At 42.8% G+C, this 26,023-nt stretch overlaps 1 protein-coding gene across 4 annotated transcripts in view; it reads left to right on the top strand.

Moving 5' to 3' along the window:
• vps50 (VPS50 subunit of EARP/GARPII complex) overlaps positions 1-26,023 on the top strand; it is a 96,971-nt gene that overhangs the window by 8,636 nt on the left and 62,312 nt on the right. For 3 of the 4 annotated variants that reach the window (XM_028964116.1, XM_028964112.1, XM_028964114.1), the window contains exons 3-12: positions 2,189-2,311; positions 3,961-4,032; positions 8,794-8,847; positions 13,829-13,899; positions 14,002-14,119; positions 14,220-14,255; positions 14,708-14,790; positions 20,802-20,844; positions 23,379-23,477; positions 25,795-25,935. In XM_028964116.1, the coding sequence (XP_028819949.1) occupies positions 2,189-2,311; positions 3,961-4,032; positions 8,794-8,847; positions 13,829-13,899; positions 14,002-14,119; positions 14,220-14,255; positions 14,708-14,790; positions 20,802-20,844; positions 23,379-23,477; positions 25,795-25,935 (840 nt within the window). The remainder of the gene's footprint in view (positions 1-2,188; positions 2,312-3,960; positions 4,033-8,793; positions 8,848-13,828; positions 13,900-14,001; positions 14,120-14,219; positions 14,256-14,707; positions 14,791-20,801; positions 20,845-23,378; positions 23,478-25,794; positions 25,936-26,023) is intronic. The other variant, XM_028964113.1, reaches the window with a different exon arrangement.

The following is a 26,023-nucleotide window of genomic DNA, read 5'->3' as shown; positions in this document are numbered from 1 at the left end:
ACATGTCTTTAGTCTTTTAATGCAAAGTAACTATAGCACCCCTGCTTTACTACTGTTATTAATGCGCTAACGTTAACTTGTCATGCCTGTCAAGCTGGATGACGGGTAGATATTTACATTTACAGCATTTATCAGACGCCCTTATCCAGAGCGATAATCAGTACTTACAGGGACAGTCCCCCTGGAGCAACTTAGGGTTAAGTGTCTTGCTCAGGGACACAATAGGTGAGTTGTCCACGCGGAGACGCAGAGAACAGTCCGAACGCTGTTTCATCCCCCCTCCACACCTGTAGGTGGCGCTGTATGTCCCCGTCTAGTTCTCCTCCGCGGCGAGTTAAGCACCAGGGACATTACGTTCCTCGCTTCAAAACGGAACAAAAGTAGGATTCTGTAGCGACTTCCCCTGCTGCTGAACTTCCTTCTTCCTCCTCAAACACTCCAACATGTTTGCGTTTCAGGTGCTGGATCATTGCCGTGGTGCTCCCATGCCGTGCCATGTCGCTTTTGGATATTTTCGCGCAGATTTCTCTGCCTCCGCCATGTGTGTGTGTGTGTGTGTGTGTATATATATATATATTTTTTTTTTTTGCTCCGCGCTGTCTATGAGGCGCTAAACTCTGCTAGCATCTGTGCGCGAGAGAGAACGAGTGTGTTCACTCCACTCCGCGCTCAAATAAATTTTTTTTTTTTTAATAATCAAACGTCTCCGCGTCGCGCGACATAACGAATCGATTAGGAAATTCATTGCCAACTCTTTTAGTAATCGATTTTTATAAAAAAAGCATCTTGTATTTCAGCGCTGTAGAACATGTACAGTATATGTTCAGTATCACAATATATATCATGATTTAATCGTTAGTGGTGGTAGCCTAGTGGGTAACACACTCGCGTATGAACCAGAAGACCCAGGTTTAGTGCTGCACAATTGATCTAATCGCAATCGTAATCATGATCTCAGTCTGTGCGATTACATGAACGCAAAAAGCTGCGATTTAAATGATTAGTATATGGATTGGATCGGCAACATATCCGATCCATTCTCTCATTCTCTCAAAGTTTGCGAGCTGACTGAAGTATCACTTCAGTCGGATGTGACGTGTTTGGTCACATGACTTTCGATTCTGAGACATATGGGTAGACGCGGCATGACGAGCTGCATCGTACGCCAACGTCACCGGCATATTGCGATAGGCTGTGCTGTGGAGTGACGCATATACATGTCTATGGAGAGAAGTGCATAAAAATGCCTCACTCTTGTGCTGCTTGGGGCTGTACAAACCGCTGTACACTCCAAACCAGATCCCAGGGGATTACATTTCATAGGTAAGGCTGGACAATTGTTTTTAATATATTTGGCCATTCTAAAATCCCGTTTTATAAGTCTTAGCCTTAGCTAAGCTAGGCTAAGCTAGCGAAGCTAAGCATTCCTGTGTTCAAGTCAGCCTCCAAACAACGTTTTGGCTAAACGTAGGCATTAACTATTTAGACTGTTCTTAGCTGTTTAGTTAACTTTTCTCAAACTTTTTTCAAAACAATTGTTTCCTAAAGAAATTCACCTCAGTTTACAAATCTTAACCTTAGCTAAGCTAGCAAAACTATGCATCCCTGTGTTCAAGTCAGTCTCCAAACAACGTTTTGGTTAAATGTAAGAACTATAATACGGGATTTTATAATGGCCAAATATCATCAAAACAGTTGTTTAGTAATGTAGAGTTTTGTTTGTGATTATTTAATTTTGTAGAATTTTGTATTTTGAAAGCACTGGGCATTTCAAGTTGTTATAAGTAGTTTGTATGTTTCACTTTGAAATTAAACATTTCACTATTAGTATGCGACTTTTCATTGATATACAAGCAAGTGTCCTTTATCATATCGCAATCGCATATCGCAATATTGATCTCAATAATTGCAATATGTCTTTTTCCCCAAATCGTGCAGCCCTACCCAGGTTCAAATCCCACTTACTACCATCGTGTCCCTGAGCAAGACACTTAACCCTGAGTGTCTCCAGGGGGGGAACTGTCCCTGTAACTACTGATTCTAAGTCGCTCTGCTAAATGCTGTAAATGTAAATGTGAAATGTTTTCAGATTCTGCCTGAGCCAAATAAGTCAAAAGAAGCCGTGAATGCAAAAAGTTTGTCTTTGAGGAAAAAAAAAATGAGTTTATTTTTTTTCTCTGTCACGCAGGAGGAGCTGAGGGAGATGAGAGAACAGCCAATCAACTCGCAGGCGGAGCAGGAGATCATCGATAGCATCGAGGAGGTGTACTTTTCCAGCGACTCTTTCGACATGGTGCAGCATGAGCTGGAGGTGGGGAGAGTGAGGAAGTGTGTGGCTTAAAAACCTCTGCAGCGTTTCAGGTGGCTCACCCACGGCTGACCAATTAAGCACCCATCTAACTCCCCCAGCTCCTGTTACCCCCGGCAGCTGAAGATCTCTCCCCTGGTTTCGGCGTAATGCTCCCATCCCCACCCCTGCCCCTGTTTGCATGGTTATGCTGATATCAGGTTAAAGATGCAGATCTTGAGCCTTCATTTCCCCTCTGGCCAATGGAGCGGGTTAAAATGGGGCGTCGGGGTGGGCGTGGCGGAGCCAGTCGTCAACAGCAGATTGATGGATTATGTGCTAAGCGCTGGTGTGAAATCTCATTAGATTTGGCATCGCATCACGACGCTGCCAGAAATTAGAGTTTCAGCCAAGGGTAAAGCAATTACTTGCTTGCCAGGCTCCGGCTGCCCGCCACCGCCCCACCCATTCTTTTAAGGATAAAGATGGAGGAGGCTGGAGTCGATCCTTAACATTCTCAATATAGTGCGCTCTAGTGGTGTTAAAAAAAATATCGATACAGCAATATAGCGCGATATTTTACGTGGTAGTTTTTGGTCAACAAACTTAGTTCACCGGGTGGTGCTGTCGAGCGTTCTCTTTGGTGAGGTCAGGAGAGATGATAATCAGAGTGCGACTACAACATCCACACCCGTGGATCGCGCTGTACAGCTGGGAACACTAAATAGGCAGAGTGAAATCATGAAGCATGACAGGCAGATTACAGCATCTTGTATTTCTGCGCTGTAGAACATGTACAGTATATGTACAGTATCACAATATATATCACGATTTAAACGTATTGTGACCCATGTATCGTGATGCGTATCATATCGTGAGATCCCTGCCAATACACACATGCACGCGTTTATTTAGCTTTATTTATTTATTTATTTTTACATTCTAACGCTCCAGGAATCAGCACCACGGACGGCACATTATTAAACTATTACGAACTAACTAACTAACTAACTAACTAACTATATATATACACACACACACACACACACACACACACACACATACATACATACATACATACATACATATATATAAACAACCTGGGATGAGTGTGATTCTATAAATATAATATTTTGAATCGAGATGTTGTTACTACTGAGTTTGGTGTACCTGTTTGCAGTGATGCAGTGCCGCTTTCAGGACTAGCTTTATTAGTCTTTTTTTAATTAACTCCACACCATTGCCATAAACTGTTGGTAACCTTTGGTCATGGCATTTTTATTTATTAATTGAAATTGAACATTGAAATTACATGGATTGAGGTTCTGCACCCTCTGACGGGTCTTAGGAGTGAAAAGTTTGTCTGGTTTTTGCGTCACTACTTGGCCAAGTCCTCCAGAGAAAATCCTTAAACACAGCGAAGAGCCGGCAGGCTTCAGATTAGTATTCAAACAAGAAAATCCCGGCCCATCGCTCTGCAAGCTTTGGTGAGTGAAGTCTTTAGGATTTCAGCTGCTCTTAACCAAGAAACTTTCATGTATTGAAATTAGACACCAAAGCCCTTCACTTGGTACTTCATTCTCTCTCTTTATATATCTCTCTTATTCCCCTTTGGGAGGGGGGATAAAACCCTTCTATTTAAGACTTTAATTATTTCTTTTAACCCCCAACAGAAACTCCCACCTGATTTAAACCTGCAGGAACTAGAAGAATATCGAGATAAATTGAAGCGGCAGCAAGGAGCAGTAAGTATAACCCCTTCTTAGCGTGTTGACTGTTACATCTGTGCAGTGATGGACGCACACTGCGCTAGGGCTGATAATTTTGGCCAAAATTGAAGTTGTGATTAAAAAGATTACTCGTTCATCTTTGAAACATCCATTGTTCATTGAACTTGTAACATTTTATAGATGAAACAGTTTAAACAAGATTTTGAACCTGAACTTGTTATAATAAAGTGATTGTAAACATGTATTAAATAAAACAAATATGATTATAAGAAAATAATTAAGTAAAATAGGAAAAGGACCAAGACTAGCTATCAATAAAAACATGATGTTCTAAAAATGAAATACATCCTGCTATTAATCATGCAGAGACAAGTGTGGTAAAGAAGCTCAGATGGGCAGTGATGGGGAAACAATGTGGCTTTTTTTTTTTTTTTTTTTTTTAAGATGAACACCCTGTTCACTGAAAAATAATATGGAAATAAAATTCTGTTACGTCGTCATGTGGGAATACCCACCCACGACCCAATTTTCAATGCCCTGGTTCAGGGACGGACGCCCAAGATTTGACTGTAAATGGCCCCATCCATCCTCCTTTTGATGCGATGTGGTTGTCCTGTCCCCAGCAAAATGCCCAAAAAGCATGATTTACGTCCATGTTTGATGGTGGGGTTGGTGTTCTTGGAGTCATAGGCAGCATTCATCCTCCTCCAAACATGGACAGTTGATTAGATGCCAAAGAGCTCAATTTGGTTTCATCTGACCACAACACCTTCACTGCAGCCGGACCTGTACATGTGCTTTCTGTCCTTTTAGACTATGGCCACATATGCCTTGAGATCATTGACAAGTTCCTCCTGTGTAGTCTCAGGGCGGGTTCCACACCATTCTCATTGTCATTGAAACTCCAGAAGGTCAGATCCTCTGTGGAGCTCCAGACCGAGGGAGCTTGCCAGTTATTTTATGGTTCTTCCATTTGCGAATAAACACACCAACTGTTGTCACCTTCTCACCCAGCTGCTTGGCGATGGTCCTGTAGCCCATTCCAACCTTGTGTAAACCCACAATCTTGTCCCTGACATACTTGGAGAGCTCTTTTATCTTGGACATGGCGCCTAGTTTGGAATCTGGATAGATTGATTGCTTCTATGGACGAACTTGAATCATGTAGGTCAGGCGTTCCTTGATGGCCTACTCATCTCTACACCTGTCTGCAGAGCGTTGTTTCTGATGGGTGATGGGCCCGGACCAGTTGTCAGTCTCAGGCTTCCCTCTGCGTTTGAGGCATTGTGTTGGGCCCGGCTGTCCGTTCGGGAGACGGTCAGTCCAGGCAGGGTGCGTGATAAAGGCGCCGGGGCCCCTCGGGGACATTCTGTCAGACGGCAAGGATGCCACGCTGGCAGCCTGGCGGTCCCTGGGTCACTGTGAGGACCAGGAACCCCCTGATGTGCTCAGGCTGGAACGGACCGATCTTGTCTCCGCCAATAAACAGAATCCCGCTGTGATTACAGACGTCTTGAGTCTGCATTTTATAAAACGCAATCTCCCGGCTTTATGAAGAAATACTGTTTTTTTTTTTTTTTTTTTTCCTTTTGATTTGCTTGGCAGCCCTCTCGCAATCCCCTCATCAGAAAACAGGCCGAGATTCCCGGCTCCCTAATTCCCAGAGAATTGTCTCGTTCAATTTTTTTTTTTTTTTTTTTTACCAAGATGATGCGATGTTATCCGTATCTAATTTATTCCTGGACACTTGTGATGAAAGGAAAAAAAATTGTACCGTCAAGGAATGGACAGGTATTTTTTTTTATGTTATAATTGTGTTTGTCTCTTTGAGTGTCACTGGGATCGTGCCCATCGCAGACAGAGCTTCATGGAAAGCCTTTGCTCTGGGTGGGATGTAGTTATGATGCATGTGTTCAGAGTTGAGCACACATTGAAAAATGTGTGCATTTGATTTTCTCATTTGTACCTGTATGAAATGTGTACGTTCGTTTTACTCAGATTAGCTCAAGTGAAGTATGTTGGATGAATCTGTTTTTTTTTTTACCTTCATGGCGGCTTTGTTTGCCATTGTCATCGACAAAAGCCGCTTGATGAGATGCTCATTATCACAAGCGAATGATAAGAAAGTGTTCAGCATGAACCTTCAGGACTGTTGGAATCCGTCCCCGTTGTCCATCTTAAAGTTGTGGAGAGAAGCCAGCAAAAGCTCCCTGCTTTGGAGAGAAGCAAATGATGAACTTTATTTCCTTGTTTTCATAATTTTTTTGTTCAACCACCTCACGTGGCTAATTCCATAGCCTCGTGTCTTCAGTTTTAATCTATAATGCAAAAACCGCAAGGCCCAAAAATGAGTAGGTGCCTCCAAACGTTGGTAGTGCACCTGAATGAGTAATGAAGTTCTGGTGCATGCGAGAGTGAATGAAAATTAGTAATTGGCCTCTTGAGCGCTGCTAGACTTGACCGCTTACTGACACTGACCAAAGCCCCAGGGATGGCTGTACGTGCTGTTTGTCTCTCTCTACATCCTCTCCCATGAAGCGATATTTACTAATCCAATTGTCTTAATCTGCAAAGGGATCGGGGTTGCAGCAGAGAGAAAGTAGTTCATCTGAAACAGAATCAAGATTCATTATCAGGTTGACAAACACAAAGAACTGCTGCACTATGTTGGTTTCTTAATTTTGGTGGTGACGTAATTAAATAGATAGATAAAACGAGTGCCGTGACTTTAAACATGCTTTACGCCTTCGTGCACCAGAATTGCGCAGAAGTTTTTATTGTTGAAGGACGAGCCGTTTGTAATTTGTATTTTTTCATCTTTGCGTCAGGTTGACACAGGCTCTTGCCTGGGTAATTTGAATTCGCGGCGCGGCAGCCATCAGAGACAGCAGCGTGTTTATGACTTTAGTGGAGGCCATGTTTAATTTTATTTCTAATTAGAATTACCCCCGCTCGCCAGAATTTCACATTGTACGATCCCGAGAGGATTAAGCGAGCGACGCGGCAGGCTGACTCAGGTAGAGAACTCTGCTCGGTCTGATAGCCTGCTGATAGACAAGCATGGACTACTGGTCCTCCCATAAGGGCATGCAGCGTTACCTCGTAGCTCTGTACTTAATTCATCTTGGTTAGTGGATGGTCGCACCAGTTGGGTGTTTTCCAGTGGCTCCATGGATGGGTTGAAAACATAGTCTTCCTTGATTCTCAGTCATATGTCTGAATCTAGATGGGACAGTTGGAGCTGGACTTGCTGACAGTTGCTGACGGTTGGAGCTGGACAACCATTAGAAGGCCTGGAGACTGGGAGATCTGTGCATGTTCCTCTTGTCGAATTATAATAATATGGCCATGAGCAATATTTTGGGCCTTTTAGAACCCTGTGGATTTCTGCATGAATAATCATTATCTCGGCACGACACAGCAATCTAAAAGATATGACAAAAAAAAAATGGTTAGTGAGGGCTAAGGGCTTTTTTACCACAACCTAAACTAAAAAAATAATAATATTTGTTTAAAATAAATAAACAGTTCAATTTGAAGGTGTCAGCTTTCACAAAAACAAGGAGTCCCACAATAAAAGCAGACCAAGAATAGATCCCTGTGGCACACACCACCCTTATAGAATTAAGTGTCTTTCTTGCAAGTTTCTTTCATTGATAAAAGATCTAAAGTGGTTTGACTGAGCCATTCAGACTGCTTGTTTGTGCTTGGATTACTATGGCCACGTTTGATGCTTCTGGAAAACATACTAACAAGACAATACTAACAGACAATTGAGGTGAGGGTGAGACTGCATTCCTCAACAAATTGGCCCTTAATGTCCTGCCTTGGTCGACTGCATGGGATGTCTAGGTAAAAAAAATTATGAAAATACGAAGTTCCAAAGTTCAGAACATTGTTTGTGCTGAACTTTTAATGCTACCTTTGAACCACCATTAGAATCTAATTATGTAATTAATTGAAAGTGGAGACTCATTTATCATACATTTGAAATGATTTTAGTTTTTTATCATTATTTTGTCCAGAATTCATAGTATTTATTTTTTCTTTTGCTCCCCTTAAATGTGTGTCCCATCACATTCTCACTTCCATATTTTTTGTCAGTATTCCATCTTGGCTCCAGTCCCTATATTGGATGTTTTTTTTTTTTTCTTTCTCTTCTCTCACCATTTACTTTCTTTCTTGCACTCAAAAGCCACTGGCCAGTAGATGGTGCAGTGGGATTAGTTAAGCGCTCAGACCCACCATCATTCTGTCTGATCCTGATTAAATAATTACACGTTGGATTGATTACCGGTCAGGATGATCTCTGTGCTTGACGCTGACGGAAAAGTGGCAGCCGTTGGAAGGGACCTTGAACACTGGCAGCGGAAATGAGTGTTTGCAGGCTGCTAGCCGCTCTCTGAGGTGTTCGGCCCTTCCCCGCTGTCGGTTCCCCTCTGCAGCCCCCCCACGCGCTAGTGTTCATCCATCAGACCCGTATTCTGTGAAATTCCCTCGAAGCTTCTTGCGCAGGGATGCTGTTGCTCCGTTGGCTGTTCTTGTTTGTCTCGGACGCTTGTGTCCTTGTCAAGTCCTCTCACGTTTATTTTGTCAGACAGCATTTATGTACGCAGAGGGGCCACTCAGAAAATTCAAGCGACAAGTCTATAATAAAAACAATTCATATTCATAATGTTGGACCCCTTCAGGTCCTTTTTGCCTGGAGTCCCCAAAGTGCCTTTTTACTTTCTAACTTATTCTTAAATAATTATTTCCCCCCCCCGCCTCCTCTAGGTCTCCAAAAGAGTTGCAGACCTCATCCTGGAAAAGCAGCCTTCCTACGTTAAGGTAAGCGAATTCAAACCTCTCCCCGTCCTCTCCCGTTTTGCACTCATTAAGTCCCGCGAACATCATTAGGATAATCAAGCCATGGCCGCCAGCCCCGGCCTTCTCATCTAGCGCTCCCCACGCCGCCCCGGACCGTCTGCCACATTCCCCCCAACGCGAAGTGTTTTCATCCACGGCACACCGGCGTGTTCCCGCGCGCCTCGCTCGCCGTCTCCCTGCCTGCCACGGTTGCCACGGCAACATGCAACTCCTCAACTGGCCATATGCTGCTAGTTTTTTATTTATTTTTTTTTAATCGTTGCGCTTTTTTTTTTTTTTTTTTTTTTTAGTTCTTTTGTATAAATATAAGTCAGTTCCCTCGCCTGCTGATAGCTTGACTGGCAGACGTGTCTGTGGATTGTCCTTCTCGGCTGTTTTGAATGAGCATTTCCTCAGCTCCTCCAAAAGAAGAAAGGGCGCACAGGCTATTTATCCTCTTCCCTCCGGCTACTATTCCTCAGATCCTTAACTTTTTTTCCCCCCTCTCTTCTGTCTCTCTATCCGAATTGTTCTCTGCTGTTCTAAGCTTTGATCATGGAAATGGTACATTTGTGAGTTCCTGGCTACGCCCACTGGACCCTTCAGTGGGCGAATCGCAAGTTGGATGGCGGCCGCTCTCCTGCAGCCTGTGTTTCCTTAAAATGCTGGTGTCACTTGACAAGCTGTTGTGCTAACATCTAACAGCTAACTGGCTCTTAAAAAATAAAAGTCCCTTTCTGGGACAAATGTACTGATTGGAAAAAGGAAAAAAAAAACGGTATGTGACAACCTGGTTTAATCTCCTGTCTTAGTTGGACCCATTTATGTGTAGACATTCTAATTGTTGGGGCTATTTCAACTATTTTTGGCATGTGCTTATGAGGGTTGAAGGATATATGGAGTCTCAAAGATTTCATTTAAATTTTGCATAAACCCGACAGGTTTTTATATAACTTGAATGACAAAACTTGCTTGGGGGGGTGAAAGATTGTCAGAGGGAGCAAGACTGCCACCCCCAAGGCTAATGAATGGCTTTCAGATAGGCTCAAGGCATAGAGTGAGGAGAAATGAATGTACTTTACATTAGTTTGTCCGTCACTGCATGCCTGGAATGTATTTAATGGCCACTGTGCCACCTCGTTTTGGCTCTTGGTCATTTCGTCATTGCTTTGGTGGACATTAATTAGCTAGAGGGTAGAAGAGGGGGGGGATTCAAGCTGAGTCAGTGCACTGCCTGGAGCCAATTGACAAAAGAAGTAGTTAATTACTACATCAACTAATATGTTTCACATGATGACATGTTAATCTTAACTCATTCTCATTTTTTTTAACTCTGTCAAAGAAAGGGATCACTGCCTTTCAGTATAAGTATATATTGTCCTTCATCAAGAAAATCAAATGACTAAAAGGATCACTGAAATAAACCAAATGTGGTCCAGGACCTAGATGTTTGACACTAAATAGCAGTTTGCCTTCATTTGACTAGCAAGCACAAAGACTGGACTCTGGAGCAGTGAAAAAGTGGTCTGAGTCTAGACTGACCCTGTTTTCTGGGGTGATTTTCTGAAAGTATACATTGGCCACATTCCCATGCATTTCCTGATTGCACGAGCATTTGATGATTACCCCGTTGTTCATCTTGGATGTGAATTGTAAAATAATGACAATAAAGACAACACTTTTCAAAATGGCCACCTCACCTTAACCCGAATGAGTGTGTTTGAGACTTTTCATAATCCTCAACACAAATTGAATACAACTCTGGATTAAACAAATTTATCAAATGAAAGCGTTTGATTAGGTTAGCCATCATCTAACCACGTATGTTCTCCACAAGCGAGTGCCCATGGCTCAACAAATTAACTGAAGTAAATTGTCCAAATAATTCCTTTCAACAAAGTCAGCTCCTTACAGAGAGACACTGTGGTCAGGTGTGGACAACAGTGCAATAAAATGCTTAAAAACAGTAAAATAAATAAATAAATCGTCAATAAAATACAAACATTGTGAACAGTGCAACACAAAAAATTTTTTTTCTTGTATTGTGTCTGGTTCCTTTTCAAATTCCACCTGAAGCGCCCAGTAAAAGGTGCATTAGTAGGGCTGCCAATTTTGGATTTGTGTCCATTACTACGAGTGGAATCTTGTACAGATCTCCCTGTTTTCCTGGTAACATGTGAACCCCGAATATCCTGAACATGCTTGTCCGATGTTTGCCCGCGTCTCTTCTAGTTGCAGTAACCCAGCCTGCCTCATCGTCCTCCCATTTGGCCGCCAGGTTGTTGGCCTCTCTCGACCCCTGTGAACCAGATTCACTCGAGCCGTGAATGTATGCAGAGTTCTGTAGGGCGTAACTCGGTGTCAGGCTGTCCGGGCCACTGGGCTGTAAAACCGGAGTCATTCTGTGACTCACTCGGGCTCCTCCTTTTAAGCTCTCTTTCCTGCTGCGTCCCGGAGATCAGGAACAGGAGTCGGGCGGGAGTCATGGCGCCTCTTCAGGGGGCCGAGGGCCTTTTCAAGGGCACTTCAAAGGTCAGGTGCCTCTTGCCAATGCATATTTCATCCGTTCCTGAAGACGTGGGTCTGAAATACGGCGAGCCGAGCCGAATGGCGGATGACTTTCCTTCTTCTGTGTATTAACCCCGACCTCCGATTTAAATACATTTTAATACCACATTTTGTTCTCATCTCACCACCGCCCTCCCCTCCGGGCTGCTCCCGAGCATGGCTTCGCCACGGCATCGATTTTCCACCTCGTTCTCATCCTCCGAATAATTATTGTTAACGTGACAGTGTGCTGATGCCTTCTCTCTAAAAAGCAGGTCTTTATTCAGCACAACGAATGTGCGTCTTAGCACGAGGTCACACGGAAGGCATTTCCCCTTTGGGCAGTGACAGCTGGCTCTTAAAAAAATTCAAAAAGGGGGCAAAATAGAAGAAGCACAGTATAATCTACACCTTGGTTCGGGCATTAGCTCTGGGCGTGTTCTGTATCCGGAAGGATTGCTGACTTCCAAAAGTAGAATAACTTTTTGATTCTTTCTTTCGTTTCCCCTTTAATAAAGTTGCGACCCCGCGTTCCACCGGATGAGACGAATGGCAGCAGTATCACCTCGTATTGCTCGTTTCTGTTGGTATAAAAGATACGCCGTCTGTCTCTTTTCATCCAGGCCACAAAGGAGCTTAAGACCTGGAATGAAAGAGATTTCTTACTGAACCAGTAAATGGCAGAGGTCACCGGCAAAAGGGCCGGAGGGACAGCGGTGTGTGTAATGCACTCCCTTTCTGCACATTATTTAGTTTTCAAGCTGTATTTTGGGTGATAACATGCACTGTGTAGTACAATATTGTATGATGAGATTTATGAACTCTCATTATTACTGGGATAGTACCATTGGGGCTATTATTTTGTAGACTGTTTTGGTTGTCTGTAGGGCTGCACGATTTGGGGAAAAAGACATATTGTGATTATTGAGAGCAATATTGCGATATGCGATTGCGATATGACACTTGCTTGTATATCAATGAAAAGTCGCATACTAATAGTGAAATGTTTAATTTCAAAGTGAAACATACAAACTACTTATAACAACCTGAAATGCCCAGTGCTTTCAAAATACAATATTCTACAAAATTAAATAAATCATAAAAACTCTTTTACATTACTGTCGAACGACAAAACCTGGTAAGGCTAAACAACTGTTTTGATTATATTTGGGCATTATAATTCCCGTATTATAGTTCTTACTTTTAACCAAAACGTTGTTTGGAGGCTGACTTGAACACAGGGATGCATAGCTTTGCTAGCTTAGCTAAGGTTAAGATTTGTAAACTGAGGTGAATTTCTTTAGGAAACCTTCAAAGTTTGAGAAACGTTAACTAAACAGCTAAGAACAGTCTAAATAGTTAATGCCTACGTTTAGCCAAAACGTTGTTTGGAGGCTGACTTGAACACAGGAATGCATAGCTTCGCTAGCTTAGCCTAGCTTAGCTAAGGTTAAGACTTATAAAACGGAATTTTATAATGGCCAAATATATTCAAAACAATTGTCCAGCCTTACCTATGAAATATAATCCCCCGGGATCTGGTTTGGAGCGTACAGCGGTTTGTACAGCCCCAAGCAGCACAAGAGTGAGGCATTTTTTGCACTTCTCACCATAGACATGTATATGCTTCACGCCACAGCACAGCCTATCGCAATATGGCGGCGACGTTGACGTAAGACTCAGCGAATCATGCCGCGTCTAACCATATGTCTCCGAATCAAAAGTCATGTGACCAAACACAACACATCCGACTGAAGTGAGACTTCAGTCAGCTCACAAACTTTGAGAGAATGGATCGGATATGTTGCTGATCCAATCCATGTACTAATCATTGACATCGCGATTATGTTTTGCGATTAGATTAATCTTGCAGCACTAGTTGTCTACTGAACCAAATCGAAAGGAGTCATGAGTGTGACCTTGATTTATTCATACTTTCCCATATCAAACAATTTGGTTCACCAGACACAGATGTCAATGCCAATCATGCGTCTTGAATACTCTCACTGGTATTCTGTCTGCATGTTTGGTCTGTTAAAATACATGGTTATAAGATGATAATAACAGAGATTTTTTTATGAGTACAGAAACCGGAGGTAAACCGTAGAAGAGGGAGGAGACTATATATGTTGAGAATAGGTATAAAAGAAACCCATTTAAGAACCTTAAGAAGTCATGGCATTTAACTACTTATCAGATGTTTTCGTCACTATAGTGTAAAAAGTTACGATAAAAAATCCTCATGTTCCTGTTCATGTTCTGTTTAGGGAGGAAACAACATCTCCAAGATACCGATAAGGAGCAAGCAGTCCTGCCTTGTTTTTTTCCATTTGTGAATTACATAATTTCGGACCTCGCTACTACTTTTGTCTGTTTTTGAAAAAACGGTTAAATGCCCTCGCTTATTTTCGTACAGGAGCTGGAGAGAGTCACGTCTTTACAGACCAACCTTCAGCTGGCAGCCGTCATTTGCACCAATGCCAGGAGGTAAGCAGGGAATGTCATGGGGACATTAAACTTTAAAAGTTTGGCCCAGCAAACAAATGAGAAAAACATCCCTAACTTCCCTTTTTTTTTTTTTTATTGTAGGCAGCTTAGTTCTTCTAAAGAGGGATTCACAGAGGCCAGTCTAGGGCTCCTGGCCAACCAGCGGAGGAGACAGCTATTAACTGGGTTACTCAAGTCACTTAGGACCATAAAGACTCTGGTACTACCCCCCCATACTGGTTCTGCCAATAAAACCCCATTCTGTCCAGGTATAGAGATCTAACTCATCCTGGCTGCTTGTCTCTTCTTTTCTTTTACAGCAAAGGACTGATGTGAGACTGAGCGAGATGCTGGAGGTGAGATGCCTCATCATGTCTGGTGAATTAGCCAAGCATTGCCTTAGGCCAAACGTTCGCAGTATAACCCTTCAATTTCCTTTTTGAAAATTCTAATTCCTGATGCCATTTTTTTCTTTGACTACGTCCACATCAACAGGCACATTGACGCCTGAAAAATCTGCTTATTTCAATTAAGGACCCCGTTTTTTTGGGTGCCTAACTCAAGTTTGTCATCAGGATTATCATGAAATGATGTTATCTGTGTCTTGGAGAGGAGGAACAAACTTTCCAGCCTTTTGTTGGTATGAAATTATTTAGGGAACTCAGATGACGAACCTCAGCGATTTTTTTTATGAACAAAGTTGAAAAGAGGAGGAGCCTATAATAATAATTGCCACCCGCCCTACATTTTCATTTAGGATGATTTTTTAACTCTGTTTTAACCTCTGTTTCCCTTTGTTCTCCTGCAGGAGGAAGATTATCCAGGTGCTATCCAGTTGTGTCTGGAATGCCAGAAAGCTGCCAGCACCTTCAAACACTACAGCTGTATTAGGTATGTGAAAGACACCCCATGTGGGAAGCTGCACAGGGTTGCATGTAGATGTTATTCTTTCCATTTGACGCTGACATGGTTTGAGGGATTGAGATTGGACTAAAGAACTAAACTTGAAAAATAAACTGCTGTCTGGCAGAACTTTTATAATTGGGCGGCTTTCATAGTCAGGAGCGCTCCTATTATTGGTGCGGCTTGGAGAGGCGTTTCTGAATGCGTGCATTGTTTTGGGGTGTTATGAGTTGGGCCTCGAACACGTCGTGGGTTGCAGGACACTTGAAAAGGTTATTGTCACGGAGAAAGTGCACTTGATTGAAGCACCGTGTTTTGAATCAAATCAATCGTTTTGAAGGGCCTTGGGGGGGGGGGGGGACTGCTGTTCTCAACAATAGGCCCACGCTGGTCTTTATTTTTCATCCGCCCGTGTCCAAGTACAGGTGCGAATTGCAGAGCAATGTGTTTAAAGTTGTAAAAATGAGGGGCTCCGAAACACATCGAGATCTATACATTTAAGGCATTTGGCAGGCTCCCTTATCCAGAGTGCGATATCCTCATCTGCCAAATGCCTTGAATGTCTATACAATACATTTCTTATTTACATTTAAAAATTTAAATTGAGTAAACTCTTCTCTAAACCTCTTCTGTATGGTCAGATAATGATGGAACGTTTAAATAAAAAGTATTAAAAAAAATCAAAAAACATTTATAATGCGCATTTATATCACTGACCTTAACCCCTGGGTGACCCATAGAACTGGCTCTTCATGATGCAAATCTTGACTCCGAAGGCAAATTATGTGAATGACAAGCCTGTTTGGTTTTTTGGGGCGTGCATAGGTGTAACTGTAATGTGGCTTCTTGGCTCATAACCCAGGAAATGCTGCTGTGATTAAGTGATACATTCCGGTTAACGGTGTGGGGAAGGGTTGGTTAAATTAGCTCTAATGATGAAGATAACTCCGCAAGGGAAGTGGCTACTGTTGCTTGGAGATCAATAAGGTGCGCTAATGGCTTGTCATTACAGCATTAGGACGCGGCCCACGCAGAGGGAGTCCTCATGTTCATACAGCATGGATCTGTGGATGTCACGTTGGCGCCTGCTTTAGGATGGTACTGGCAGTTCATGGTTGCTCATGGGTCTGGAGTTATCTTTATCTCTGTATGGATAACACACACACACACACACACACTTACACACACACTTCCAAAGGCTTTGCCAAGCATTTTCAAACCCCCTCTTTTGAGTGGGAATTTTGGTTTGAGTCCAAAGAGGCATAAACTCACTGACTCCACAGTCCTGTCTGACTAAGGGCCTGTTTTTATATTTATTTGTTTAAATTTATTATTTCTTTTCCACGAGCAGCCAGCTTGGGAGCTAAAGTGTGTGTGTGTGTGTGTGTGTGTGTGTGTGTGTGTGTATATATATATAAAGTCAGCTATGGGCACCTTGTCAAACACAGCAGTGTTTTAATACTGAGAACAGGTTGATAGTAGAGGGTTTTTATTTAACACCACCCAACCCCAGTCCCCAATCTAACCTCAGGTATTTAGTCAGTAACAGGCTGCAGTGGGACAGGAGTTTTGGCCTGAGATTGACGGCGGGGGAACGGGGAGATGTATGGTAGCATGTTTGTATTGTGGTCGCAAGAAACAGGCTGTGCTTTTTTTTTGTCCCGTAGCTGCTGATTGGCGACGTCGTCGCAATGGGTTTTTATAAAGCATTTGGCTTTTGGCAAAACCCCTTATTGTCCTTTTTATAAAAAAAAAAAAATGTAAATAAGTCATAATGATGGTAATGAAATTATAGGCTAATTAAAAATAATTAGGATATTTTTGTATAATTAGCCATAAATGTTAAAAGGCTTTGTTTTAATTGGTGAACCATTTTTAATGAGTAGTGTACTGGCACTGTCATATTATAGCAATAAAGGGCCAAAGGTGATTTTTTAAATTTTTTTTTCTTGATTTTTGGCCACGATAGGAATGTGACCAGTGGAAACTGGAAACATTCATATGGATGGCTGATGTGCACACCGCTCCCATTTTTGCCTCCACCCCGGCCAATCTTCCTCAGGTGAAACCTGCATCTTAATAAGGCTAAATGCTGTCTGGCCGGACTCCAATCCCCTCTGCCTGTTTCCACATTCAGCTCTTGCCAGGGTGCAGTGCTGCTCAATGGAACGAGGCTGTTACAGTTTAAATGAGCTTTTAGATTGGACGCATTGTAAAGCAAGGTTCGCGCCGGAGCGCTTTGCCAGTTCTCTGCCGTTGTGTAAATCAAAGAGCGGCGATGCTTCTCGTGGCCCCGAAGGGGGCGCATCGCTCCTTCAGCAGCCGCGCCCTCCCGCCCGGCGTCCGGCGGCTGTGCCGGTTTTTAAAAAAGCCGAGAGCCGTGGAGCTAAGCAGCTTTCGGGGTACCTAAAGGCCCCGCATTTCTCCAGCCCCCCTCGACAGCTGCTCTTCTACTCCACAATGCTTCAGTAAACAGCAGTGCAGTGCAAGAACATCCTGGCTGCCAATTCTTATCAGCCCAACTGTAAATAAGTGCTTAAGTACCTTTGCAAACAGACTTTCCCTCAGAATGGAGGATCTGGCAGGCGTTCCCTGGAAGCTTCGATGTCGATGAGGAAGGGATGGTGAACACAAACATCTGGTGTGTCTGAGGACATGTAATGAAAAAGGACAACCGTTAGGTTTGTAGGAATGCATGCTCTGTGTTTGCCATTAACTGGGTTCCCTCACCACAGCTTTTAGGGCTTTTGCACAATAGCACAAATATACGCAGAACATTTTGGTTTGTAAAACGATTTAATTTTATTTGCGGTGTCAAAAGACACTCAGGAAAAACTGCATGAATTGAATTGAATGACTGGCGAGCGGCAAGTTTTTTTTATTTTATGTTTTTTTTTTTTTTTCTTTCTGCAAATCGACAAACCCCACAATTCTGTTCGGCTAGGTGTGACGTCACCCCATTCAAGATGACAACGTAACATTGCGGCCCTTTCCTACACATATCTCTGTAATAATTAATACATTTAATTACCATTGATCTTGATTAAGGCTTTACAAAAGCTATGATGTAATCAGGTAAATAATTCTTCTTTGATTGACAGCCCTAAATTTTATTAAACAGTAAATAACTGTTTTGGTCCAAATATAAAACAACCCCCTTTTCAGGACTAATTAAAACATCATATTTGGAGCCATATATCATATGTACTGTAGGGTGCATATTCAGGCCTATATGTAATAGTATGTGAACCAAAATTTTATCACATCTCCATAGTATTTCATGTAACGGTTATACAGGGTTATATACCTCCCCTCTACCCAGCTTCAGCTTGCCTGATTTCTCATTTCATAATTAACATTCCAAAACATGTAAATCATGAATTTATTTATAACACATCCACTAAATGCTCGAATGAAAGAGCTGGTACCCTATCTGCATAGTAGTGACCGTGGTCCCCAGGACGTCTGCAGCACAGAGAAAAATGACAGATTATTATGTGTGTGTTAAATACAGGGTATCCGTGGAGCCTTAAGGTCCCCAATTATGATTTTTACTTTTCATAATTCACCTCTGCCTGTGGTCGGCTTATCAGTTTAACTCTACCTTAGACAATCATCATTGCACATTTGGCTGGTCTGAAGAAAACAGCTTAAATACACTAACACGCCTGATGTTAATGATGGTGTTGTAACGATGGAAACAGAAATTGGTTAGCTCAGTGGTTCCCAATCTTATTTTTCCTTGAAGCCCCCGCTCCCTATGTCCAAGACAAGCCAGGACCCCCCAACCCTAATTGCTTCCCACAAACACATATTAAAAAAATAAAATTATTAATTACAAACTTTTATTTGCAATGGAATAAACTGCTGTTGAAGGCTGTTGTTCTTACAAGGAGAGCTCTTGCAATGTACAGCTTTTTAAAGGCCCTCTTTCTTTGCTTGCATTACGATGAAATTTGCGGGTTTATAATAGTATGATCTCTTGCGATAATTAAAACGCATCACCTGATGACGGTGGCTGAGAATTGCAAGTCACATGAACATTTCATTGGTTTAAAAACATGCGAAACGCTTTTACCAATCACCAAAAACTCTTTTCCAAGCAGTGAATAATTCAGGAAGGATAGGTACTATAGACCAGAATTTTGTATTTGCTGACTGAGCCGAGCTTTTCTGACCCAAGTCTAAATGACAGAAATTGAGCAGGACATTTTCAGATCTTGTCTATATAGCATACAAAATGTGGATTATCCTTTTGGGTGTGCTATTGTTGGTTATACATTTGATGCTTGCTAATGTAATTTTGGTAAACTCAGTGCAGATGTCTCTGCCGATGGGGGTCAGTCACTGAAAAACTTTCTCAGAAACGGCGTTACTCACATCACTGCAGTCAAGTCGTCGAAAAGCGACTTTTTCCCCGTTGGACCTCATGCCTTTTTACGCAGAGTTTTGCCGACTTCAGATAAACAGACATTTCCTTATCAACGGTTTGTGTGGGGTTTTTTTGCCGTGTAATTGCTTTCATTTGAAATCGCGGTAAGCCGGGCAGTTTATCTGTCGCCCCTAATCTCCAGCAGTAATGGAGCTTTCAATTACACCCTCGTTCAGGTGGAGGCCGGCACAGTTAATTACCGTGGTCTTAAGCCGCGAGACTGGCTGGAATGAGGGATTTACGGCCCGTTGTCCTGAACTCGTGGCCAGTTCTGAAGCTAAGAGCTCACAGACTTAGAGTTTATTTAGCCGGCCAGCCTTGTTTTTCTAGTCAGGATAGGGGGGGAAAGGGGGTCTTGTGAAGCTCTTAAAAGAGCCTTTTATTCATTAATGATTCTCAACGGCTGTCAAGTTTTTTTTTATGGCTGATGGCACAATTATAATAAAAAAAAAAAAAAGAATCATGTTACTTTTATGATTTTTCGCTTTCTGGAGGAGCCTGTTGTGAAAACTCATTAAAGTGCTATTACGTGTTGCCTCCCAGAAGATGTTCAGGGACCCCCGAGCTGTAACGATGGAAGTCGATGAGGAGATTCTAATTGATCATGCTTGGCATTGTGGGAATCCCTTTGGAATGGAGATGAGTCAGATCCCCCATAATTCCTCAGCTCCCATCCACGCCCCCTCCCAACTACATTCAATGCTTTCTGAAGGGAAGGGATTAGAGATCAGATGGCCACTGTAAGGATCGCTGGAGTCAGGAACTCTGATAAGAACAAAAAAAATGATAACCAATGAAAGCAGGAGGTCTGCGGTCAGACTGCAAATGATGCTACGTAGTGAAAGCCGTTCCTGCTTCTGTCTGCTTCCTGTCGTTTTTTCATGCCGAAAGCCGCCTCTGTGCCAGGACCCACCACATTAGATCTCATGATTGAGAAAAGGTCCTCGGGATTTATTTATTTTTTTTGCAAATATTCCTCTTTCCTCCTCATTGCTTAGTGACAGCGAGACAAAGCTCCTTTGACAGTTCTCACCAAGGGATGTGCTGGCTGTCGTCTCTCATCAAAAGATGTGTGTTTGAATTAAAGGAAAGGAAGATTGCTTATACCTTTAACCACAGCCAATCTCGATGAAGATAAATATGAATACATCATTGAATATCGCTGCAAAGTAATGCTTGTCATTCTGTTGAATGAAGCTGTTTTGGAAGGTACATCACGACCTCAGATATTTTGAGACCATAACTCAGAATCAGTGATTCTGTACACCGAGAATAAACCATTTTACACCCTGGCTAAAAGCAACAGTGCCTGAAGTTTGAAAAATTGTGCTCATGCTCTGGGGGGGTGGGTGTTGTAAAGAATGAAAAATATCATAAGTCTTAGCGGTGCAACACAGTTCTCTGGGACCCAGGATCCCTCCGGGCCCTTTGTGAAATGAAGCCGAACACTGCCATCGCATGAATGGCCGTCCATGCTGTTCCGTGGCATTTCTGAAAGGTGGGCCAGTTGATCAGTGTTGTTTTATTATTGCCCAGCTGACCTTAAAAGCTGCTCTCCTCTCTCCAGTGAGCTGAATTCAAAGCTTCAGGACACCCTGGAACAAATCGAGGTACGTGGAATTTTATTTATTTATTTATGTGGGGTTTTTTTTGCTATGTGAATCCAACTCTGAGACTAACTGAGGGCCTATCAGGTGCAAAAACATGTTTTTGCAACTACACAAGCATTGGCAGCTGAGCTAATAGTTGATTCCTAATAGCGAATCAGCAGCTCAGCATTGAATGTATTACACGGGCCGATTCATTATGGCCAATTCCCAACCCATGAGCACACAAACTCATCTGCGGCTCTGTTACGTCAGTACACATGGCCCGGGGGGTTATTTCATACACCACGGTTTCTCAATTAGTTGGTACGACATAAAGCTGAAAGGCAAGATTGTTCAATAGGATTTGGCTAAATGAGAATGGAAAAATGTGTACCCGTCAACCCTGTGCCAAAGTTTAGCTCCGTTTAGTTGGGGAAGTGGTGGCCTAGCAGGTCAGGAAGCGGCCTAGTAATCAGAAGGTTGCCGGTTTGAATCCCGAACAACCAAGGTGCCACTGAGGTGCCCCCACTTATTTAAGTTCAGAAAAAGTTTTAAAATTTTATATTGATCTTAGTGATCCCCTAATACTGTATCTGAAGTCTCGTTCTAAATTCAGCACTGGTGCAGAATTACAGAGCCGGGATTGTGTTTAGCCGGGAACACAATGAGATTTCCCCAGGACGCACTGTTTCGGTGTCTGTAGCTTTAAATGCTAATGAGGAGGAGAGAGGCGGGACGAGGAGGAGAGTGGCCTATAGAAATTGAGCAGGCATTCGCGGATTTGGTTGTCTTCAAGAGCATTCAACAACCGCCAACGGGAAGTCTTGTCGGTGCTTTTCCTGAAAAATCTTGATCCCCTTGTGACTACACAAAGGGACAAATTCCAGATCCGGCCGTCTGAGCTCCACACTCTGAATGGTGAAGTAGAAAGAGCAAAGCACCCTTCACACCTATCGCCATCTCTATCTACTGCAGGACCATAGACAGGCTAAGGGAACTATTAATGTTAAATAATTTCCTTATGAAATTTTCATATCGGGGACCGTTCAAACATATTTTTATTGCCATTGTCACAGACTACTGTGTCTTCCCCAAATAGCCAAATCCAGGTTCAATCTTTTCACATCTCTGAGCCAGTACAGTTTGAAGTCGGTGTGATCAGTGTGATTTAATCTGCTGACTCGTCAGAGGCATTAATACCAGATCTGCCTGTCCAATGTTAAAATGTCATTACCCAGCTCCCTTGTAGACAATCTGTGAAGTGTGTGGATGAGCAGGTTTTTGTCTACAGATGGCTTGTGCCAAACTGGAAGAATATGAACGTCCAAGACTGAAGAAGAAGGGATAATACGCGATGAAAAACGTCAACAAAAACGTCTAACTGGCAGGGGATGATTAGAATACCACGTGAAGAAGAAGGATCATTTACTGAAAGAATCCAATTAAATCACCCAGCTAACATATAATGAGATTTGTGAATTTTTGTCACCATGTAGTGATGCCAAAATCTTCTTCATATATGAACCTGACTCCAAGGAAAATGTTTCAGATGACGTGATTTGTGTATTTCTGTTGGTAAACACTAGCAAAAATGATAGTGAAACCATGCTAATGTGATGAAGTGAAAGGGAAAGAATTGTGAAACAAAATGATTGCCATTGTGAAACACTGCAGCAGAGCACACGGTGCACACAACTTCAGGATTTGATTATGGGTCCTTTTCTTTACCCTCCTGGCCACTCACTGTACCTATGATGGTAAAGAAGGTTCATTTAGTCATTTAGTGTACAGGTGATTAGTGTCTGTTTGAAATAGCTAATTTCGCACATTTCAGAGGAGTTTGCAATCGTTGCAAAACGAAGTATACCTAGGAAAATTATTGACCATTGCAATGAAACTGGACAAACATGAGCGTCCGATAGTGGAAAAAGTAACTTCAGAGCTGACAAGGTCGGTAAAGGACACCACCTAAATTTCAGGTTATTTAAGGCAAGAAGATGGAAACCTTGTTCAAACTACCCTGAACACTAGGGGTCTTTATTGGCAACAATCGCACTATACGATATGATTGTACCATTTTATTGTGATATTCAACAGTTCACTGAAAATGTAAAAACAGAGCTGATATACAATATGCTGTGTGCGTTTTTTTTTTTTTTTTTTCATAATTAAGCCAAAACAACATAACTCAGAACTCAATTTTGTACTAAATTTGTATACAAATATGTATATTTGATTGATAGACTATCACCATGTAAAACATTACAACATATTGCTGTATTGATATTTTCTCACACCCCTACTAAACACCTCCTATTATATAGACGGGCCATATCCAGACCTGATCCTCCACAAACTATATGAGAAAATGTCTTTTTTTCTTATGTATTCATAACCTTCGCTAGGCTGTCCGTCTGACTCTGAAGGTTTTAAACTCTGAGGCTGGCCGACCTTGACAAATCAGTACCTGAGGCACTGAGCAGCCAGTCACAGGGCTTGGCTTCACAAATCTCTTGTCCCTCCGTCACTCCTCCCGTTTAATCCCCCCCTCGCAGGAGCAGCTGGACGTGGCCCTGTCCAAAACCTGCAAGCACTTTGACGTCTCGCACTACACCAAAGTTCAGCTGGCCTACTCCCTCCTTGGCAAGACTCAGGTTAGTCTGCATGTTCACATTTCCGTGGATCTTGCGCGGTAAACTTCGTCCTCCCAGCCCGGCGGGGTGGTGTTTTTCAGTGCTTATTGGTTTCTCCCCCTCCCCATTCATAGCTGTGATTGAAAGTAAACTCCCACGTGAAGCCTTCTTATTACAAAACCCCCTCTGTGTCACAGCAAGACAACCATACGTTTCTCGCGGAATTGTTTTGCGGGCGTTGATCCTCACTGGGACGTTTCTGGTAATCCTTACACCGCATTACCTGTTGGCCACACGTCCATTACACGGATGGTTTCTCTGCACATAATTTTACTCTCTTCTCCACCCCCCCCCAGGACCAGGCTGCATTTATATCTGTAATGCCGGGGGTACCGTGTGTTTGGCATCCTAGTGCTAAATTGGAATCATATTTTTTTCCTTTCTCCTTAAAGCCGGCAAGAAATAAGTCTTTTTTTTTTTCCTTTTTTTTTTTTCTTTTCCCCCAACTTGTACGGAAGACGGCATTGGGCTTGGTGGTTAGCCGTTCAATTTACTTTGATGATTCGTTCCATAACTCAAACAGTTTTTTAAGGTGATTCAAAAGTTAAAAGACGGGGGGGACATCAAAGCGCTAGTCCAAATTTGGCAACGCTTCCCCCTTTTTCTTCATCTTAACTCTAATGCCATGAAAGCTAAGGAAGACGTCACCATTCTCCCTCCATTTAGCAGCCGGTGGTCTCTCGGGCTCAAGGGTCCATTGTTGGGTCCAAGATGTGCGCTCTCGCACGCGCCGTTGACCCACCACCATCAAAGGAAAAAGCCCCCTCACAAGCACGTCCTTCTGTGGGAGCTACTACCGAAAATACGAACGTGAAAGGCTCGCCATCTGCCATTAGCCTAATGAGCTCGGCTCTGTATTTAACCAATTCTTTTTTGTCCTTTTTTCCCTCACGTCGTGTCCTTCTTCTGTTTGCAAATGACATGAATTTATTATTTTGCTGAGACGCTCAGAGGCAGTGATAGTCTTTCTGTAAAGACCTTAATAACCCATAAACATATTTGATGGCTGTTGCAAACGCCAGCCTTAATATTTAACGCTCTTTAAGCTATTGTGACAGGTTGAGAATGAGACTGCTGCGTCGCCAGCCCTCCACGTTTCTTTTTCTTCATTAATCACTCTTTTCCCAGCATCCCTTTCGTCGCCTACCACTGGCATCGGCATAGTTCTCCACGCCGCTGCCCGCGAAGGTTCATTAAGGCGGCTTAATCCCCCTCGGGCGTCAGACGCAGGGTGCGCCTCGCAGGCAATGGATCCTGTGGCGCCTCCAGCACGAAGGGCTACGGTTGGACCGTAGCACCTCATCGCGATTCCTGATTACCGTACGGGGTCCGGCCAGCGGCGCTCTGTGCGTCTCGGGCTAGAAGCATATTACAGGTTGATGGGATTGTAAAATTGCTGTAATGGAGGCACGTGATGCGTGCAGCCCTGCCCGTTCAGTCGGAGTCGTGAGACCAGGGACCCGAGAGGGATATGAGGAGAAACCGGGGTGTGCCAGCGACACCCGCCTCTAAGCCCAGAGCTTTGGGGGTTTGATGTAGTCTTCATGAGGATAACTTTGTCCTCTGAACAAAAACACACAAAAATATTGTACACCTTTGCCATAAATGTGGTAGGCATATTTGTAAGCTACCAAATGTACCACGAAAAATGAATTGATGCAGTAAAACTATATTGCCACCACAACGTCACAAACATTTTAATAAGCATCTCATGCATCTTAGAAAACAACCGGACGTGTAATTCTGACTGTGACTAAGACAGTCAAGCGGGCTTTTAAATGAAATATATGATGTGTATAATGGTAAATAATGCCAATACGTGGTATGTTTTTCAGTTTAATACAATATACTTAAACATTTAATACCCTGTGCTTACTATATCCCAATCGTAAGATGTGTTGGTTCATGGCATTTTGTAATGAATAGATTCACCTCGCAAAGGTCCCATTGGAGGAAGAAAGTATTTGTTTGTATCATATCTATATTCACATGACTCTGTCCGTATCAACACACTGGCACGGTTTCCAACAGCTGGTTTATCATTCACTCATGTTAATAAGCATCTCATCAAGCGGCTTTTGATGATGACAATAGGGAACAAAGCCGCCATGGAGGTAAAAATAGCTACAAAAATACCAAAAATGTTTCTCGCTTTGGATTCATCAAAATGACTCCATCTTAGTCTCCGTAACCACCACAGAGTAGGTGCATCCAAACTTTTGACCGATAGTGTATGTTCAATCTTTTCATCATATACTCTTCTTTTTCCGCTCCTCAGACGGCCATGGACCAGCTCCACATGCACTTCACCCAGGCCATCCACAACACCGTCTTCCAGGTGGTGCTGGGATACGTGGAGCTCTGTGCTGGCAACGCCGACACCAAGTTCCAGAAGATGCAATACAAGGACCTCTGCACGGTATGCCGCAACACCTCTTCCTTAAAGCCTCTACCTGATGGAGTCTAATGCCACTGACTAGGTCACCCGCTTCTGTACTATATGTATA

The sequence above is a fragment of the Denticeps clupeoides genome, chromosome 20 (assembly GCF_900700375.1).
Source record: "Denticeps clupeoides chromosome 20, fDenClu1.1, whole genome shotgun sequence".
Taxonomy (NCBI): Eukaryota; Metazoa; Chordata; class Actinopteri; order Clupeiformes; family Denticipitidae; genus Denticeps; species Denticeps clupeoides.
Note: the sequence above shows the minus strand (reverse complement) of the source record. Positions and strands in the feature narration are given on the sequence as shown.